This window comes from Bubalus bubalis, chromosome 3, assembly GCF_019923935.1.
Source record: "Bubalus bubalis isolate 160015118507 breed Murrah chromosome 3, NDDB_SH_1, whole genome shotgun sequence".
In the NCBI taxonomy this organism is placed as follows: Eukaryota; Metazoa; Chordata; class Mammalia; order Artiodactyla; family Bovidae; genus Bubalus; species Bubalus bubalis.
Window position 1 is genome coordinate 103,150,801 of NC_059159.1, and position 16,158 is coordinate 103,166,958.

Consider the following 16,158-nt stretch of genomic DNA (forward strand, 5'->3'; position numbering starts at 1 on the left):
CACTCCCTCACTTCTCTCAAGGCTTTTTGCCAGTGCCATCTCCAACAGACTTTCTCTGACCCCCCCATCTCAGGTTGCCATCGCTTGTCTCTAACTCATTGTATATCTTCTCTCTATCACTCTTCTCTATAGCATTTATCACTATCTGCTGTGTTATATATTTTATTTGTTCATCATCTGCTTCCCCTCTAGAGTGTAAGTTCCATAAGACAGTATCTCTAGAGTCTAGAGAGTGTCTGCTGCTGCTGCTGCTGCTAAGTCGCTTCAGTCGTGTCCGACTCTGTGCAACCCCATAGACGGCAGCCCACCAGGCTCCCCCGTCCCTGGGATTCTCCAGGCAAGAACACTGGAGTGGGTTGCCGTTTCCTTCTCCAATGCATGAAAGTGAAAAGTGAAAGTGAAGTTGCTCAGTCATGTCTGACTCTTCGCAACCCCATGGACTGCAGCCTACCAGGCTCCTCTGTCCATGGGATTTTCCAGGCAAGAGTACTGGAGTGGGGTGCCATTGCCTTCTCTGAGAGAGTGTCTAATGCTCATTAAATAATTGTTGAATAAGTAAGTATATTCAAGTCCTATATCTAAAGGGTTAGTTTTATCTTGATGAAGGCAAAATCAACTTATATGTTCCCTTTAAACAGAGAACATATATGTTTAAAGAGGACAGAAGATGATAACTATTTGTAATATCTGTGACAAATATATGTCTAGATTTTTAAAGATATTATGTTTTTAGACAAACAGGTTGGTATTTTTATATAACTAAATCTTCCATTGTGATTTTTTTCCATTCAGATTACACTTACAAAATTCTGTTTCATAAATAAATCACATAACTTTGTATCTATACTTTATTCTGATATTTTTATGGCTCTTTAATATATAAAGAATTTATGGTGTTATTGTGATAAAATGAAGTCTAATTTTTTTATGTACCTTACTGTTGGGATAGTTTATTGCTTGTAATGACGTTGGTTTTTCTTGTTATCATGTTCCAAAAAATCTATAGGTGTCAAATCTCAGTGGGCATTCTTAATTATCTCTAAGATATTTTCATCTTATTTTATCTCTGTATTTTAAAAACACTTTACAATATGGACTAAATATACTTGAGTTTGTTTTTGATATCACTACAAGTTCTGATTAGATACAGAGCAAATCAAAGAAAACATAATAGGAAGTTGGGTTCCCGGAAGTGGAAATATCAAGGCCTGAAATAAAATCTGCCTCTAGCCACATTTTTCCTGAAACACCTGCCAGGTGTTATTAGAATTGGAAAGCTGACCCTTGTATTGACTCTCTAAGTCCAGTGCCTAACCTGTAGTTGTTACTTGATAAATATTTGTGCATGAACCTTAGGGCATGATATCCTTTCCAGAAAAAAGTATTCTGAGGAATAGCCTTCCTTTTCCATCTGTCTTCTGTTTTCTCCTTCTCTTAGCTGCGGTCCAGTGCAGAGCTCCATTCCGACCTGCTCACAGACTGCCTCACGGTGCAGCCCCTGCAGCCCTCCACCTCCCCACGAGACGCTGTCGATAGGGCGGTGGGATGCTCCCCAGAGCCCGGGCCTGACCTCTATCCAGGTAATATCAGCAAATTCAGCAAAGGCAGACCCAACCACATCAACTGTCCTTGTCTAGGCCCTTGACTCTGGTTAAAGGGAATGCATATATGAAAATGCTTCTAAGATCATCTGTATTTATCAGTAAACTGCAATTTATCCCCCTCCTGTCCTTCCCATCTGATTCCTAAGCTGGGTTTGTCAGCAGACTGTTTCTTCTCATAAAGAAACAAAGTAAAATAATACATTAGCTCTTTTAGTCCTGGCTTTCTGCCAAAAATTCAATGTACCCAACCCTCCCAGGTATCTTAAATTTATTAACTTTATCGACACTCAAAGGAAGTCTTTCCCCCTTAAGCAGGTAACAGGCTGCCTGTGGATTTCTTAACGGAGCAGTCATTGTTGTCTTTGCATTGCAAAAGGAAGCCAGTCCCATATCTCTCAGAAAAAAAAATCACATCAGTAAATCAATTTGTAAGAATGTCCATTAGTGTTTGTCAACCACTGGGGGCGGAGGGATAGGATGGCACTCCCAGAATAGCTTCCGTCTGCCTAGGTTTGAATAATAGATGACTCTACATTTAGAAAAATGTTATGTATGCAGTGAAAAATGAGAAAGGATTATTATTCAATAAGGATATTTTTTTTTTCATTTACTTTGTTAGCCTGGGCTTTTGTGCATTTTCCACTCTCTATAATGGTGATGTACTGGTACAAACGTGGTTGGTTATAGTCTTCATATATGGAAAGCTCTTACTGTGCTTCATATGCTATGAATATGAAAGCAAAAATCCCACAACTCCACACTCCAGACAATGGGAATTTTCTGTTTTCTGTGAATTACAAATTCTACTCCCACCCCATCTGGTTCCAGCGCCAGGTTTTGGCAGCAGATTGCTTTTTCTTTTTAAACATACTAATAAGCCATAAAGAATGAAGGATTTACTGATGCATAACAGTGGAACAGGAGAAAGCCATGCTTGTATAACTTTTTAAATTTGACAGTTCTCAACTGATCCAAAGGCACAGGAAAGAGTATTAAGCAAATGTTTTAAAAGGGCCAGTCATCAAGACATCCTTAACGTTGTCCCAGTGTTGGTGGCCCTTTATCAGTTGCTTTGGGTACTTACTCTTGGAGAAAACAAAGCCTTAGCTTTTGAGACCATAAGAGATTAGATGAAAAGTTATTTGAAAGGCTGACCAAGTCTGACAAAGGTTTTGAGTGCAGGTACACACATGAAATATGCCAGTGTACAATGTTATCAACACTCAAATATTTTGTATTAGATATATACATGAAAAAGCATGACTAGCTTTTGTTTGCACATATGTCTGTTTGATTTGCCAAACATTTGATATATGAACATTTATTCTCACGAATTAAATTACAATCAGTTTGAAACAGCCTTTAGGCTATATCCCTACTTATTCAGTCCATAAATCCATAATCTTATTAAATACCTGGAACCCAACAATTAAAGAGATAAAATTAAACAGAAATCAATTGAAAAATGGCCCAACATCCAATATAAATAGTTTATGGTGAGGGGCTAGCCTTGTTGAGTTTAAACCTCCTGGAAATGGGTTTGGGAAGCCATGCTATCTTTGTCTATGAAAAACAGTACCTTTGCTGTATGTGGCATGCAGTATATGACTCACTTTCAAAACTCAGGAGTCACATTTGTCTTGTGTGGTTTTGGATGTCTGGTAGTATTGTTAAAGCTTTTTAAAATGGCTTTGTCATTCCAAACAGAATTCCTCTTTTTGTTTGTGATGCTTTTCTGCATTTGATCTTCAAAAAGAGCTCTTAGTTTTGAGCCTCTAACTGTGGCAGGCAAGCTGCCAGAGTGGACAAGGAGCCTAGGTTACCACAGCGTCAACAGAGCATCTTCACAATGACTCAGATTTTCTGTGACTCTGGGAATATTGGGAACAGGCAGAGGGCCATCTTGCTTAACTGTGTTCCTAGAATTTTACTTCTCCAGTTAGCTTATAGCTATGAAAGTTTATCTGCCCTGCTTCTTTCGTTATTCCTGCTTCCCTCAGATTCTATTTTACTTTCTTTGTTCTTGACTTGAAAAAAAAAAAAAACTGATTATATTCTGTGTTTTGCTGAGAAGGCAACAAACCCAGAGCAGAACAAGGCAAGTGGAAAAACTAAATCACAAAAATCTGAAGCCTTCCTTTTATAGTTTTAGAAATTTACTTGCCAGGAGTGTATGTTCACACCAGTCTCAAGCCTATGCTAAAGATCTATGGAAAGAAGACAAATAGCAAAAAAATACCAAAGGAAAAGGAAACTGTTCATCAATTAGTTCAATGTAAAATCTGAAATGTTAAGATATTTTGATGAAGATTAAGGCTTGGTTAAATGGCAAAGGGATTTGGAGTCATTCCCTTAACATTCTATTACACACAATCAAGAAAACATTTTTTAAAGATTGTTAAGAACGTATACCTATAAGTGCTAATAAATTGATTTATCATAAAATATTTTGATGGAAACCTGTTGAGTGTATATGGGCAAGGGATCAAAATAGTTTAGCATGAACATCATGATTTTTTAGAAGCCACAATGTCTGGGGACTTGTGGTTTGAAGAAATCATGGTTTTGAAATGGAAATTTTTAGAGGCTAGTAGAGAATGATTTATAAGATTCCAAGACAGGAGTAGTTTGCAGAGCATTAAGGTGAACAGGGAAGATGGCAGTTATGATACATACAAGTCTTGCAAGTTTCCTAACATACTGGCTTCCCTTATTGAAACAAACTTTTCAGTTGATAAGACTAAGTTTGATTGGAAAGGATTGCACAGTAAGACTTTTATTTCTTTGGAAGACAATATTGCCCCAGGTTAAAGCAGCCAAAAAATCACTTGAGGCCACACTGAGAAAGATTTTAAATTGAGTTGTTTACTTGTCTTCTATTCTTAAAATCCCAGGGCTCCCCAGGCCTGCTCCTAGGTTAAAGTGAGATTAATTTTGTGATCTAACAGGGAGGCCAGGGCAGTGATGGGTAATTCTCAAGGATGGCTCCTTATATTTCTGTGCTTTTGTTCAGAAGTTCTGTAACCCAGATAGATAAAGCCCCAGGCCAGCCTGTAAATTCAGGTGGTTTATGTGGTAATCTGAGGGAGAAGTATTTTATAGCCAGTAGATCAAGGTGTGAATGCCACATTCAAGACTAAATGCCTGTGTAGATCTTCTCATCAGCTCCTCAGTGAACTAATAAAGTAGATAAGCCTACAATTAGTGAGTCTACAATATCATGGACAGCCTGGACCACTGCCTGGTCTTGGCGAGAGTCCATTCACGAATAAAACATGCTCTGTGGAAGAAGATCTGTCCTATGAGTGATCGTAAAAATTACAGCTCCCTCCAAACTAAAACTGTACTACAGACTCAATAAAACATGGTCTTTGCAAATGCCATTAACCATGAAAACATCATAGAGGCCAGTGTGCTTGTGATATTTGAGTCCCACAGTCCACCCATTAGGTGAAGAGCTAATACAACTGAACCAGGAAATCTACAAGAATGAGGGGATTTTATTGATACTACTTCTATTGGATTATTAAATAATTATGTTTTAGAGCCTAAAAGTCCTATTGAATTATCTGAATTTTGAATGTAACTTAATAGATTTTTCAGGAGAAAAAGCAAATGTTCAGATATCATAGGGGACTATAGGAGGAAAATACAAGAGTTTCTTAGTGCAGGAATTTTTGAAGTCATAGCAGTTGGTCCTCCATATTTGCAGATTGCAGAATTTGAGGATACTGAGGGACTTCAGCATCCAGGGATTTTGGTATTTGTGGGGGTCCTGGAACCAATCCCCAAAGATGCTGAGGATACATTCCCTTCCCTTCTTGGAGTACTGAAAAAATGAAGGCTTCTCTCTTGCAATACCATCACTTTTTGTAATAACTAGTACCATATTAAATCCATAGAGTATTTAGCATACTTCATGAAATAGTTAAGGTTTCATTTTAATGTAATGTTATGGCATATGTCTTAATGCATTTTCTACATTCTTGAGTTGAGTATATTTGCTATCTTGGGATAGCTTGCAGAGTTGTAGGGGCTAGAAATAGTTTTATATAAATGTGCCTCATATCATCTAGTCTCAAAAAGTGGTTGTTAGGTCAAGGACTTTATTAGAAGTGTTCCCAATAGGTTAAACTTTATAGGAGAATTGTGAAGATCAAATAACATGATCTATATACAAGTCCTTAAGAAGCATATTGCTTTATAAAAAATGCAATACTTATTACTTGCATTATCTCAAAAGCACTCCTTTGCTTAGAAGTCACAAGAGTTGAAGAAAGGACAGAGCTATTTGGAATTGGTGTTGGACCAACACTAATGGTCCAGTACCAAGGAGGAGGTAGATACTGGGGTTATAGAAAGGATTTAAAGGGAAACATTCAGCAGTAAAGTCATTGGCAAGTCTCTTTGATGTTACTCTGAACTGCTGTCAAAATCTTGCATTGTTTTTGTAACGCCTCTTGAGTCTGTGGTTCGTCCACAGATTGCATTGACTCCACTGAGGGTAGGCTCAAGGCTTATCCTTCTGTGTTGTAGGCACAGATAGCTTTAATTTCCAGCTTTGGTCCCTTGCTCCTGAGCTTGTCCTTTAGTGCGTGTCACATCACCTGAAAGACCTATGAAAATAGACTGCTGGGTTCCACCCCCAGAATTTCTGATTTAGTAGGTCTGAGTGAGTCACAAGAACTAGATTTTTTCTTTTTCCTAACAAGTTCTTAGGCGACACTAGGTGCTATTTGTCCAGGGACCATACTTTGAAAGTCATTGTTCTGTATCATAAAGTGTGGGAATTTGACTTCTAGCAAAGCATGATCTGAATTTTGACTGGTGGGAGTTACAATAAGAATTACCCCTAATTAACTGGATGAGAGGAATCCTTTCACAATGTATACATGTAGCTAATCACCATGATGTATATTTTAAATAGCTTACAATTTTACATATCAATTATACCTCAGTGAAGCTGAAATTTAAAAAGAAGTACTAAAAAATGAAGTGAATTTATCATGTGAAAACTGTGATAGAAATCTGTCCACAAAAGGTGATTTTATGATATCGCTGACATGCTGTGTATTTATAATGATAAGTGGAATAATGCTACTCTGGTACTTACAGTTAAATAATTACAAAGATAATAAAACTGAATCAAATAGTGGGGGGAAATTACCCTATAGTATCTATTTCTGTTGCTTATTATTACAGAGACCCTATAGGTAGATATTGTGTGTCCTCCCACACCAGAACTATAATTGTACTGCTCATATTTTGGTTAAGAATGAGATCTTATAACCACCCAACTGAAGAAAAGTAAATTCTGATTCCCAGCCAGCACAGGGCACATTTGTATGTGTGCAGCTAAAATTAATGACTGTATGTTTGCAGGCCACCTAATTTGGTGCTTTAGTTTTCCATATCTGCTTATTCCCTTGTCTTCATGTTGCTTTTCCATGCAAGATTAAGCTGAATTATTTGGTTTTATAATATGTACAGGTTTTTGCTGTAAAATTATTTTTGTGAGTGAACAAAAACAATTCCATACCCTTTAGGGAGGTGGAGAAGGTAGTGAAGCTGGATGATTGTATCAACAGTTGTGTTCTCACTGGGTAAGCCTAGGATTGTCTTTATACTATTATTTCTCCTATCCCTCATGTTATTTTATTTTGTTGGCATTCACATGGGGTGTGGGAAGAAAAGGTTGGCCCTACTTTGTAGTATACCCCAACCAAGTCTTAGGAGGTAGATGGATGGCAAGGTAGAGAATTCAGGACAGAATTTTGGAATGAGGACCTAGTAGCTTCTGTGATTAGGATGCTTTGGGCCAAACTTCAGGGTCCACAGTTTTGCCTTTCTGCTCCAACTGAATTTACCTTCCAAGGAAAGAGAGACGAGGAAGAGGTAGTTATATCTCTTTCACGTGAAGAATAAAGAAAAAAGAAAGTGGACATTTTCAAGGTGTTTGTAGTCACGGTGAAATTTCTTTCTTTTTTTTTTTTTTAACATTTGTTAGAGCACTGAAAATAAATGTTAAGAAGAGCATAAAACCCTGAAGTGAAGGACATCACTGCATTAGCTCAGTATTACTTGTCATGTTTTGCTATTAACGGTAATAAGGAAGTATATTGCAGGCATTGTATAAAAAGGATATGTGGAATTGACCCATTCTGAGCCACCAGCAGCACTGACTCCAAAGACTGCCTTATATGAAGTGTCTTCCTCCATATTGTCAGAGGATTATCTGCCCGTTCAGGTGCCCTGGCCACATCTTGAACCATTAATGCTTCTCTAACAGTAACCGTTGATTCATTGGAAGTTACAGCTGCCTTCTCAGGACCTTAATTTTCCTACCTGAGTTTCAAGGCTGCTCTAGATTCACTTTCATGACATTGTTTCTAGTTGCTCTCTGAGTTTTGCTTCTTGGACTCCAATCATGTTCTCTCCTAGTGAACTTAGCTGCTCACATCTGGCTTCTACTCTGACTCGCATCATCTCTGATTTCAGAGTTGAATTCCTACCTCAGTTCAGTTCAGTTCAGTCGCTCAGTCATGTCCGACTCTTTGCGACCCCATGAATCGCAGCACGTCAGGCCTCCCTGTCATCACCAACTCCCAGAGTTCACCCAGACTCACCTCCATTGAGTCAGTGATGCCATCCAGCCATCTCATCCTCTGTCGTCCCCTTCTCCTCCTGCCCCCAATCCCTCCCAGCATCAGAGTCTTTTTCAATGAGTCAACTCTTCGCATTAGGTGGCCAAAGTACTGGAGTTTCAGCTTTAGCATCATTCCTTCCAAAGAACACCCAGGGCTGATCTCCTTCAAAATGGACTGGTTGGATCTCTTTGCAGTCCAAGGGGCTCTCAAGACTCTTCTCCAACACCACAGTTCAAAAACATCAATTCTTCGGTGCTCAGCCTTCTTCACAGTCCAACTCTCACATCCATACATGACCACAGGAAAAACCATAGCCTTGACTAGACGGACCTTTGTTGACAAGGTAATGTCTCTGCTTTTTAATATGCTATCTAGGTTAGTCATAACTTTCCTTCCAAGGAGTAAGCATCTTTTAATTTCATGGCTGCAGTCACCATCTGCAGTGATTTTGGAGCCCCCCCAAAATAAAGTCTGCCACTGTTTCCACTGTTTCCCCATCTATTTGCCATGAAGTGATGGGACCGGATGCCATGATCTTCGTTTTCTGAATGTTGAGCTTTAAGCCAACTTTTTCACTCTCCACTTTCACTTTCATCAAGAGGCTTTTTACTTCCTCTTCACTTTCTGCCATAAGGGTGGTATCATCTGCATATCTGAGGTTATTGATATTTCTCCTAGCAATCTTGATTCCAGCTTGTGTTGAATTCCTACCTAGCCATATATTAAAAAGTCAGGGATTTGTAATCTTTATTTGAACCTTTCCCTGGGGATTTAATAAATGGCCCATTTCCATCTTATAGGAGAGACTACAAAAAGTAGAGTACCCAGTTGACCCTTGAACAATACAGGTTTGAACTGTGTGGCTCCATTCACACATGGGTATTTTTGAATAGTAAATACTTCCATACTACACAGCCTGTGGTTGGTTGAATCCTCGAATGTGGAGAAACTGCAGAGGCGACTATAAGTTATACAATACCTGCATTGCTCAGGGGTCACTTATATTCACTATTGAAAGGGGAATAAACTCTCATCATTGCACATAAGGGTTTGTTCCTCAGACACATTCACAGGAATGCTTATCAAGTTTTCTGAGAAATGGACTCACTTCAGGAAAATGCATTGCATCCAGCTGCACCAGAAGATTCTGCAACTGGTCAAACAATGATCTAGGTTCCATATTTCTGAAGTACTAAGGCAGTTGGGAGTTCTATCTACACAAAAGGAAGGATGGACAGTGTTTAGTATCTCTTTTCTTAACTTACATTATTGGTCACATTTGTACAAGCCCCCTGATCACTGTGTAGCCAATCTATGCTCAAATAGGACATTTATAAGTGGAAATGTTATTTCTTCCTCTAACTCAAAATAATTTCCCTTTTACTGAGATCAGTTACTGATCTGACATACATTAAATGGCATACAGAATGCTTAAAACATGCCCAATACACAGTAAATGTTCAGCATCTGTAGTTATTATTGTTACTTTTATCCAAATACTAGAAAAATATATCTCTGTAAAGCAGATAGAAAACAGGTGCCAAAAATTACCCACCACTCACATTATTTAAGAAATGGGGAAAATATGGAAGCCTGAACAAATTGGAAATTTAATAAGCATCATTCAGTAGAATAAAAGAAAAACAAAATATAATTCTTTATATTTTATATTTCAGTAGTTTGCCCAGTAGTTCATATAGTGTTTTTAGTTAGGAAAATCTACTGTAGTTCCGTAGAGAAAAAACAAACTGGAATCAGAAACCCACAGATTCACTTAGGTGGCAATGCCCCCAGAATCACAAAATCAAAATTGTGTTTGGATGAGTACCAGTATTTGTGTATTCAAAAATAGCACGTTTTTTTATTTGTTTTGTTGTTTATAGACAGTATGCTATTGACAGAAAGAATGTGGGGCTCCTGAGCCCCCATTCTACTTCTCTGCTCACTGAGTGTTTGCTTTGTAAATGCTACCTTTCCTCTTTGTTAAATGGTGATAAGGTTACTGATTTCATAGGACTGCTGTGAGAATTAAGTGAGTTCACATATAAGAATTCAGTACACTGCCTGCAGCTGGTAGACAGATACTCAATTGGTGCTTTCTTCTTTTCCTTTCTCTTTGCTTAAAAGCTTAGAGAATTACTCACAAACCAAGCCTATGTCTGTGACAGGGACTAGGAGCTCTTCTATCAATTCCTCTTAGTATTGGGTGCAGCAACTTGGAGTTTAGAAATTGTTGTCCTGAGATAAAATATTTCTCCCAAGGAGAATTCAGGTCAAGTTGAGGACTCATAAAATTACATATTCTAAGACTCAGCTTCAGATCTATACATTAGACATTTTTTTCAGTTGCCATGAAGTATAGAAGTACACTTAGGCTGTCATACAGAGTGTTGATAAATGTGCCTGGTTGATAAATGAACTTAATCAGTATTGAATCTGTGAGGGTGAAGTAGGTGGAGGAAACAAGAAATAGGATTGATGGCTTTGACCAGCCAATTGTATACAGTCATCGTGTTGGCCTTGCTGAGGTATAACCTTGGCCCCTTTTGATATCATTTTGTAAATAGACTCTCCCAGATGTGTCATTTTTCTCAAAATACACTGCAGGGTGTCTAGAAAACTATTTTTGACTAGTAGCTTATCTCAAATTTCATTTCCATACTTCAAAAACAGTCCCCTAGACTTTTCATGAGGGTTCTTGGTAGTTAAAATGCGACAGCTAATGTATTACACAGGGCCAACTCTGGCCTGCCTGCCTTCTGTTTTTGCATGGTCTGAGAGCTCAGGAGGGTTTTAAGATTTTACATGTAAAATGTAGAAAAGACTTTTAGCCTTTAGGTGAGAACAGTTGCTCAAAGAATTGAGGACATTGCCTCTTGCCCGCAAAGCCTAAAATGTTTACTCTATGGTCCTTTATGGAAAAGATTTGCCAACTCCTGCTTTATATTTACTTCTGGGACATTCACCAGTCACTGAGAGAGATCAAGGAAGCCTGTGACTTCCATGTATTTCATCATATTTTGTTTTAAAAGCCTTCCAGTACATGTAGCTTTTATTGAGCCCTTCAATATTTTATATTTAGCAAATATTTTAGTAGTTTTCTAGATAATAAGTTTGAAGAGATTTTTATATAGCCCAGTGCTTTAAACAGGTCACAGCAGAGCTGTTTTAGTTGAAGGGATCCAGACTACTTGTACTGCCCTTTGCCTAGAACCCCTAGTCCTCCCTTGGGCATTCTACAGAATCCCAGATACAGTGGTTTTCAAATGAAGTTATTACCAGTTAAGGCTTCACGTTGCAAGCAAATACCTGCAGATTCAGCCTGGGCTATGTTGGGAATTTTGGGAATATGTTGGCCCAATATGTTGGTAAGCCCTCTCTAATGTGGCTCCCCCTAGGAAGAAGCTGCCAGAAGATGGGCAAGATTTGGTTCTTGTTCTCATGAGCCCAGGAATGACAGAGCCATGCGATGGAGTAGTCACAGTTTAATTCTACCCAAGTCTGTTTTTCCTAAAAAGAGAAAAGCCTCAGCCCCTTGAATACTCAGGATTAAGTTTCCTAAAATCAAGGTCTCTTGCTGATATATAAGTTAATGTCCAGAAGAAAGGCAAAAAGTGGAAATACTGAACTTTAGAAACCCATACAGTCACCTTCCAACAGGAAAGATACTTTCTTCCTCAAAAATACACCTTCTAGCAGCAACAGAGATGCTTGAAATTAATATAATTGAAGATTGAACCCTCCATTCCACAAGTAGATAAAAGCCTTTTTCCTTGAGAGAGATTGTATGTGGGCATAAATTTAGGATAACACATAAATGACTTATCAGAGTCTTATCTTGAAAGTAAAGTAGGAGGAATCTGAAGGAAAAATGGGAACAGTGTCCACTTCATGGACAGAGTGTGAAAAAAGAGAGAAGGGGATTTTCTGGAGTCATAACCAAACCAATTCCTCATCTATGCAGATTTTCCCAGGCCTAGAGACAGTTGCAGGCTTTGGTTCCCCCTCTACAGCACAGTTCCCCCAAAGGGCTATTGTAAAAAGGAGAGGTTTCCTGGGAGAGTTCAGAGTTGGTGAATCAGCTCTTGAGTTGGCTAGAATATTGCATTAAAAATTAGATTGGCTATCTGTGCTAAAAATCTGTTGCCAGAAAGCGTTCTCTGTGAAATGTTTTCAGAGGAAACTCGAGTGAGTGGAGTTGTCTTGGCAGTATCTGAAAGGGAGAAACATCCTTTATGGTCAGCATGGTACAGGTAGGAGATAGCTAAGGAATGAATAATGAAGAGTAGGAGAACCCAATATTTTTTTTTTTTTTTTTTTTACTAAAACTTCAGCTTTTGTGACAAGTCAGACTTTATTTCCAAAAAGAAAAAGAGATGAGGAACATTCCTGTAAGAACGTCCAGGAATGGTCATCCATTCCTGCTCCATCTTTGTTCTTTCTGCTTGCTGACTCTGTTCAGAATGGGATAACAATACACAGAGGCAGTACTGGATTTTTCATGGATTAGTCTGAGTTGTTTGCTTGTTCAAGTTATTTTACTGACTTTCTGTGTAACTAACTCTCTGCAAGTGAATAAGTATGTAGGTTGGGAGGTGAAGGAAAGAAGCCTAAGGTATGAGATTTGAGGTTTTAGCTATGTCATAAATTGTCTCGAAAGACCGAAGAGGGCTGCATGAAATGTTGGTCCCAGAGCATTTGAGAGAGCTGCCAGATGCTGCCGTTCGACTTGTAACTAACAGTCTTTGTTCTGAAATGCAGTTGTTTCAGATGCTTTCCCTAACATGAAGTTAATTACACCTGGTATTTCAGAAGGCTTGATGGTAACCTTTGGCATTTACATGGATGACATCAGCTGTTATCTTCTAGTTGTATCCTGTGTATTCCAGAAAGGCATGTAAGCATGTATCCTCTTCCAAACAAATAACGTCTTTCCTGGCTATAAATCCAGCTGCATGATGTGGAAATGTAATTGGGCAGCCTTCATAGATGTTTGGAACTCATGTGGGAATATCTATTTGTAAGAGAACCTGAATATTCATGTAACTGTCCAGACATCAATAAATTCTCATTTTACCTTATTTATTTCTGTTCCCCAGTGAACAGCAGTGCTCTTCAGCTCAAAGTTAATAGGCATGTTCTTCAGAGATGTACCCTCTCTTACCGTAATAGAACATCTCCCTAACACATTTGTTTATCGGTTGCCAGGTAGCTCTCCCATCAGGTGACATGAGTGTGCTTTCTTTGTCTTAGTGCCCCAGTGACAGTTACCACTGTTTGCCATCAATTAGCTTGGGGTAGCATGTCAAGGATGTACGGGTGGTGTCATTTTAGTCTGACAGCCACCCGATCTGGTTGAAAAGGGATTGTTTCATTATCCTCTTATCAGGGCTGCTGGATGATGATACTCTACACTGCAAAGCGGGAGGGGAAAAAAGACAGGCAGAAAGAATAGATTTTTAGAGATTGGCAATATTAAAATTATTCATGCCTCAAGGAGAAGGGAAAGATTAGAGAGCTGACTGGGCAAACCCTTAAGAAGCTTCTTTTTCCTAATACAGATGGAATATGGAATGATGCCCTTCCTGATGGAGAGAGAGAAGAAGCGGGGTGGAGGAGGGGCGGTGCTGGGTGGTGCTGTGCCCAGACATTAGGAGGAAAGAAAAAGAGGAACTAGCCCCTTCTACTCATAGGCAACCAGGCAGGGATTAGCTGCCGCCCCTCTCCAATTTTCTAGTTAACCTCAGTCAGCAAATGCAGCCTTCCAAGTGACCCTGCCAGGGCCCGTGCCTTGCTAGAAAACTCTGGCCTGTGGATTTAGGTCATGAAAGCATTTTCCACTGAACAACAGTGCAACTAATTTTTTTCATGGAGAAATGCAAAGAACTACGGAAGATATTGGGCCCCAGATTCTCATTATTGAGGACCAAAACTCCAGTCACCCACCCCCGCCTGTTTTCGTCATTTTATTCAGAATGACTGAGGGTAAGTTTTTTGTTGTTGTTGTTGTTGTTGTTTTTTAATTCTGAAAACTAACCATGGCTGGATCTTTATGCTCTTGGAGAAACAAACACAAAGAAGTGCTGAAAATGTAAAAATACTTCAAGATAAACTAAGCTTCAAGGGGGACAATTGTGTTGACATTTTAGTAACAGCCCATTTTCACTCCTTAACGAAGTGCAGTCATGCATGAAAATAACTTGTTATCTTTTAAACTGAAACACATTATGGGTTGTAACTCAAAGGTGTGTGTTACTCATGAAAAATAAAGTGCAGCGTTTTAACCCTATGAGGATTCTTTCACAGGCCCTGAACCTTTGTAGTAACTTGCATTAGAAAAATGGAACAAAAATACTTATTATTAGAGAGTATAATGTATATACTCTCCTGCACTTTAAAATGACTCTGGTTCAGTTTGTATTTGTATGCATCTTTAGGTAAGAGGCCATTCTTCATTGTAGATTTACCATTTTAGAGCAACATATACCTTTGTCTTAGAGAAGGCAATGGCACCCAACTCCAGTACTCTTGCCTGGAAAATCCCATGGACGGAGGAGCCTGGTGATCTGCAGTCCATGGGGTCGCTGAGGGTCGGACACGACTAAGCGACTTCACTTTGACTTTTCACTTTCATGCATTGGAGAAGGAAATGGAAACCCACTCCAGTGTTCTTGCCTGGAGAATTCCAGGGACGGGGGAGCCTGGTGGGCTGCCGTCTATGGGGTCACACAGAGTCGGACACGACTGAAGCGACTTAGCAGCAGCAGCAGCATGCCTTTGTCTTCCCCATCCTATTAATTATAGGATTAATTACAACAATATAAATAGCCAAGGAATAGAATCAATGATTTGTTGAGCACTTAACCATGGTCTACACCCTGTGCTAAGTGTTTTCTATATATTATATAATTCTCCTCACCATCCTGCGAGGTATTATCCTTACTCAAGATGAAGAAACAGAGCTTAGGTCAAGTGACCTGCCCAAGACACCTTGCTGCTGCTGCTAAGTCGCGTCAGTCATGTCCGACTCTGTGCGACCCCATAGACAGCAGCCCACCAGGCTTCCCTGTCCCTGGGATTCTCCAGGCAAGAACACTGGAGTGGGTTGCCATTTCCTTCTCCAATGCATGAAAGTGAAAAGTGAAAGTGAAGTCACTCAATTGTGTCCGACTCTAGCGACCCCATGGACTGCAGCCTAACAGGCTCCTCCGTCCATGGGATTTTCTAGGCAAAAGTACTGGAGTGGGGTGCCATTGCCTTCTCCGAGACACCTTGCTAGTAACTGGAAAAGCTCAGATTGAAACCCAGGCCCACCTGACCCATAGCGCATACTCTTTATTCCTTTCATAACCACCCTGACACTGTCTCTCCCAAGTGCCCAATTTCTGGTAAGCCTGAAGGAGCTAAAATTTTCACTGCAGTTCAGCTGTTTCCCAAATCCTTCCCAGGTTCAAATTTCTCCTGCAGGGAACCTTGGAGAGGAAAGAGAGAGACAAGACTGAGCTTACCATTTGAATGGGGCCTCTAATTCTTTTTAATATCTCTGTGAAAGCCAGCTTATTCCCTGTACCCAGATCCTGGAAATAATGCCCTGGAGATGAGAGGTAAGTCCATACCTCTTCCCATGTACCAGTCATCAAGCATTAAATGTCATTGCTCAGTGTCCCAGCATTCCTTTGACACTGATTATAAGAGAATTCACAGTTTGTGGATAGGTTCTCCCTTTCCTATGAGAGTAGGCCCTCTATGAAGTGCAGCACCATGGATTTTCAAGTAATCACAAATGACTCCAAAAGCAGATTTACTGTAACTTCCCAGTGGCAACAGATCTGCCCAGCAAATCTCTTCTTCATGTATCATTGACAGAGACAGTGGCCTTACAGCCCACAACAGAAAACATCACACTC

The 16,158-nt window shown here is 39.5% G+C and overlaps 1 protein-coding gene across 6 annotated transcripts in view; it reads left to right on the forward strand.

Moving 5' to 3' along the window:
* GLIS3 (GLIS family zinc finger 3) overlaps positions 1-16,158 on the forward strand; it is a 683,233-nt gene that overhangs the window by 602,205 nt on the left and 64,870 nt on the right. For all 6 annotated transcript variants that reach the window (XM_006068184.4, XM_006068187.4, XM_006068189.4 and 3 more), the window contains one exon: positions 1,439-1,580. In XM_006068184.4, coding sequence (XP_006068246.1) covers positions 1,439-1,580 — 142 coding nt within the window. The remainder of the gene's footprint in view (positions 1-1,438; positions 1,581-16,158) is intronic.